This window comes from Mus pahari, chromosome 1, assembly GCF_900095145.1.
Source record: "Mus pahari chromosome 1, PAHARI_EIJ_v1.1, whole genome shotgun sequence".
NCBI classification, from domain to species: Eukaryota; Metazoa; Chordata; class Mammalia; order Rodentia; family Muridae; genus Mus; species Mus pahari.
Window position 1 is genome coordinate 123,148,780 of NC_034590.1, and position 4,285 is coordinate 123,153,064.

Sequence of the window (4,285 nt, forward strand, 5' to 3'; positions counted from 1 at the left end):
TAGAGTCAACTGAGATGGAGTCCCTTGAGATGGAGTCCCTTGGGATGGAGTCCCTTTGGATGGAGTCCCTTGGGGTGGAGTCACTTGGGATGGAGTCCCCTTGGGTGAAGTCCCTTGCGATGGTGTCCCTTTGGATAGAGTCCATTGAGATGGAGTTCCTTGAGATGGAGTCCCTTGGGATGGAGTCCCTTTGGATGGAGTCCCTTGGGATGGAGTCCCTTTGGATGGAGTTCCTTGGGGTGGAGTCACTTGGGATGGAGTCCCTTGAAATGGAGTCCCTTGTGATGGAGTCTCTTGAGACAGAGTTCCTTGAGATAGAGTCTCCTGGAATGGTATTTCTTTTGTTAGTATATATCGATAGGGAGTCTCTTGGGGTGATGTATCTTTAATTAGTAGATCTTGGTGTGATAGATCTCGGTATGGAGTCCCTTGGGATGGAGTCTCTTGAGGTGGAGTCTCTTGATATAGTATGTCTTGTGTTAGTGTATCTTGGTATGGAGTCTCTTGGGATTGAATCTCTTGGAATGATATGTCTTGAGCTAGCATGTCTTGGGATGGGGTGTATTGAGAAGGGGTGTCTTGGGATTGGTTGTCTTGAAATGGAATGTTTTCAGAAAGAAAATATTCAGATATCAGGTCATAAGACTGTGAAATATGGAAGGATGGCTGTTTAGATTGTAAGACTTGTGTTGACAGAGATGTCATTAATGATTGGGATGACAAATTGGCAGGTGAAAAATGGAGGGAATTATGTGAAGATGGAGTTTTAAGTCTTTTTACTGATGCATTTTCATAGTCAAGCAAATTGGATTGCATATCAGAAGTTTGATGTATAATAGATGATAGGTCCACATCATTCAGGTGATCAGTTGTAGAGTCTTTCTGAGAAGGAGTATTTTCTGAAGAGTATGGCATTAATGGGGGAGGTAGAGCATTCAGTTTGATTTCTTGCTCTGGGGAGAGTGGAGGAATAGCCTCCTGTTCCTCTGGAACATGCATAAAAGATGTACCTTTATCACTTTTCTGTTGGATAGTTTTGGGAGTTGAAGAATTTCTTGAGACTCTTAACTTGAAGAAAGCATAACCACCTAAGAAAACACTTTTTATGCTTGAAGCTGTATTATCCTTGGAAGATTTTTCTTGAAACTCAAATTGTAATGTATCGTTTTCTTCTGGGGCAGGATGTTCAGTATTTTGAGCACCTTCTGAAGGAAAGAAGAACACAGCCTATAATATTAAGGAGAAAGGAGAGTGTTAATTGGCCAGAATTGTCTTCATGTCTTTTTTTTTTTAAACTGTATTTTCAGATTATCTTTCCTCTTTCATGTACAAATTTAGGTAGAAGGCAGATGAAGAATAAAACAGCAAGAAGCTCTCCTGTCTTTCCTGTCTATGTGTAAGTATTAATTTATGTGAGTCACTGTCCTTATAACGAAATAGTGAACAGAGGAATTAGATCAAAATTGCCTCAGAGGTCAGGCAGTGGTGGCACACGCCTTTAATCCCAGCACTTGGGAGGCAGAGGCAGGCAGATTTCTGAGTTTGAGGCCAGCCTGGTCTACAAAGTGAGTTCCAGGACAGCCGGGGCTACTGATTAGTCTAATATTTGATTTATTATTCATTTAGATGAGCTGAATGTTAGTAAGGGTTAACAGATTTTACCCTTAAAGTGCTTACAATTATAATCAGACAAACATACAAGTAGATAATGATAAAATTATTATCACAATATCTATTATTGAAATAGGTATGATATTCTGAGGAAGGAGTTAATTTACAGTATCATTTAAGAGAATGATATATTCAATAAAAATTATCTACCCAAAGAGTTAAAAGACTATTATGCTAAATCCTCCAAAATATTGCTGAAAATATTTGTAAGGAGAACTAAACAAATGGAGATCTTACCCATGTTTGTTTATAATAAGGCTTAAACTTGTTTAAAAAATCAACAAAGTGCAAAAATATACAAATTCAATAATATCCATATCAAAATATAAATAACTTCTCTTGCAGTTATGCAGAAAACAAATTTCACATTATATAGAATATTAAGGGGCCTAGAATATGCAAAATCATTTAAACAGAAGAATAATATTTAGAAAAATAATTAAACTTCAATAAAATATGGGAAGATAGACAGGTAGATAGAATAGAGAGCCCAGAAGCCAATCATAACACCCGTAGCTCTTTGAGTTTCAAAAGTAATGCCAGGGTCATTCTGTGTAAAAGCACAGTCTTTTAACAACTGGCACTAGAAAAACTGCATAGCTACATGCAAAAAAATGGACTGAGCATTTAACCAGTATACAAAAACATCAACTCACAGTGGATCAAACCTAAAAGCCAAAAATGTATGCTGTGGTGGGCCCCTTTCCTCTGTAATTCCGCTATCCTGGAATGATGCTGCCCACATTCAGCACAGATTTTCCTTTTCCTTTCTAGAAACATCTTCATAGACAATCACAGAGGCCTTCTTTAGTTATCCGAGGCTCTTTGTAATCCAGTCAAGATGGCAGTCAGTATTAGCTGTCACAGTTAGATTTGGTGATGACTTCATGGACAAGACAACAAAAGAGTGCTGGGGAGCACAAGGGAAGGCCTGGGCCAAGTAGTGGGAGTGGGTGGGTTGGGGAGCAGGGGTGGGGGTGGGGTATAGGGAACTTTTGGGATAGCATTTGAAATGTAAATAAAGAAAATAATAATAAAAAAAAAAGAAAAAAAAAGGGTGCTGGGGAGATGGCTCATCTTGTAAAGTGCCTCTGCACAAGCACAGAACCTGACTTCAGATGGCAGAAGCCATGTCAAAAGCAAAGCATGAGAATCCATTCTTGTTACCCTAGCCTTGGGTGCACGCAAATGAACTAGCCAGATCCATGAACTCCAGGTTCAGTGAGAGACCCTGTCTCAAAAACAAATAAAAACTGGCCTAATTGAGGAAAGCTACATCATGTTGACCTTGAGCACACACAATGGGCATGCATACATATGCACATACATATGCACACACATGTGCACAGACCACACACACAATATCACACATATAATCAAACTTGTAATAATAAGAGAAAGAAAAAGAATACATAAATCAGATTTGATAAAATTATGACTTTTGTACATTGAAGATACTATCCAGAATGTTAATAAAAATAATAATACTCTGAAGGGTCAGGGTGGGATTAAATATTTACAGACCATATATCTAATAAGAAGTTGTGTATATGAAAACACTATACTTTAAGAACAACAATAAATAAACAACCTAATTTAAAAATAGGCATGAGTCTATAAAAATCTCTTGTTCAAAGATCTATCCCTGCAAATAAGTGCATCACCATCAGGAAAATCCAAATTGAGCCATCTCTTGATGGTAGATAAATAGACGTATATATTTTGTCAAAACTTACTGCATGGCATACTTAGAATGGGTGTATTTGCTTGTTTAAAGATAAAAGCAAGCAAGGAAACAAGCAAAGACTCCACCCGGCACACCCTAGACTGGTATTGTAAATTGGAAAGCAAGGTCAGGAGCTGCCCCATACCACTCAGAATCCTGGTGTTCTGTGATACTGAAGATATTAATTAACCTTTCTGTTAAGTCTTAGTCCATTTTGATGCAAAAAAATACAAGGGGGCATTGATATAATATTAGTATAGGTATTAATTAAGTTGTCACCTAGTGACTACAATAATGTTTAACATTATAAAAAGTCAATAAAGGTATAAGGTATAAAATTTCCACTTTCTTATGGGCTTTCTACAAAATCCTATTTTTCCCTTTTTATTTTTTTCCTGGAAAACAAAGAATTATATATGAACAGAGATAACTGAGGACAGTATATACAAGAAAGGAAAGGAAGTTAATCTTAAAGAGTAGAGTGAGCATCAGTTTTTAGTTCAGCCCCCTCTGACCTTCCTAAATTTAGGAGTTTCAGCATTAAATTTAGCGGTATCTCAGCATATTGCTTCTGTACCATGTGGGGCAATGATCTCAGTGTGGATGCAGTAGTACCAGCCTCTGTGCTATTTGTACTCTTAGAAGTGGAAGGAGACAAGAAAATCAGGATTGCTGGAAGCTTGTGGGAAAGAAGGCCTGGAGTATTCAGTAGTGAACAGTAGGAGTGACCTTTTCTCAAAACAAGGGAAAAGGTAGGAACCAACATCTGCGGTTATCTTCTGACCTCCATCCTTACTCTGTGGCATGAGGATGCCTGCTCCCCATCCCCCACACCTACAAACTCTCTCTCTCTCTCTCTCTCTCTCTCTCTCTCTCTCTCTCTCTCTC

General features: G+C 38.2%; 1 protein-coding gene across 1 annotated transcript in view; it reads right to left on the reverse strand.

Annotated features, from left to right (window-relative positions):
• The window catches only part of Ms4a14 (membrane spanning 4-domains A14), a 19,738-nt gene that overhangs the window by 2,714 nt on the left and 12,739 nt on the right, over window positions 1–4,285 (reverse strand). Inside the window, exon 7 of the mRNA XM_021210295.2 lies at window positions 1,011–1,227. Within this exon, the coding sequence (XP_021065954.1) occupies window positions 1,011–1,227 (217 nt within the window). The remainder of the gene's footprint in view (window positions 1–1,010; window positions 1,228–4,285) is intronic.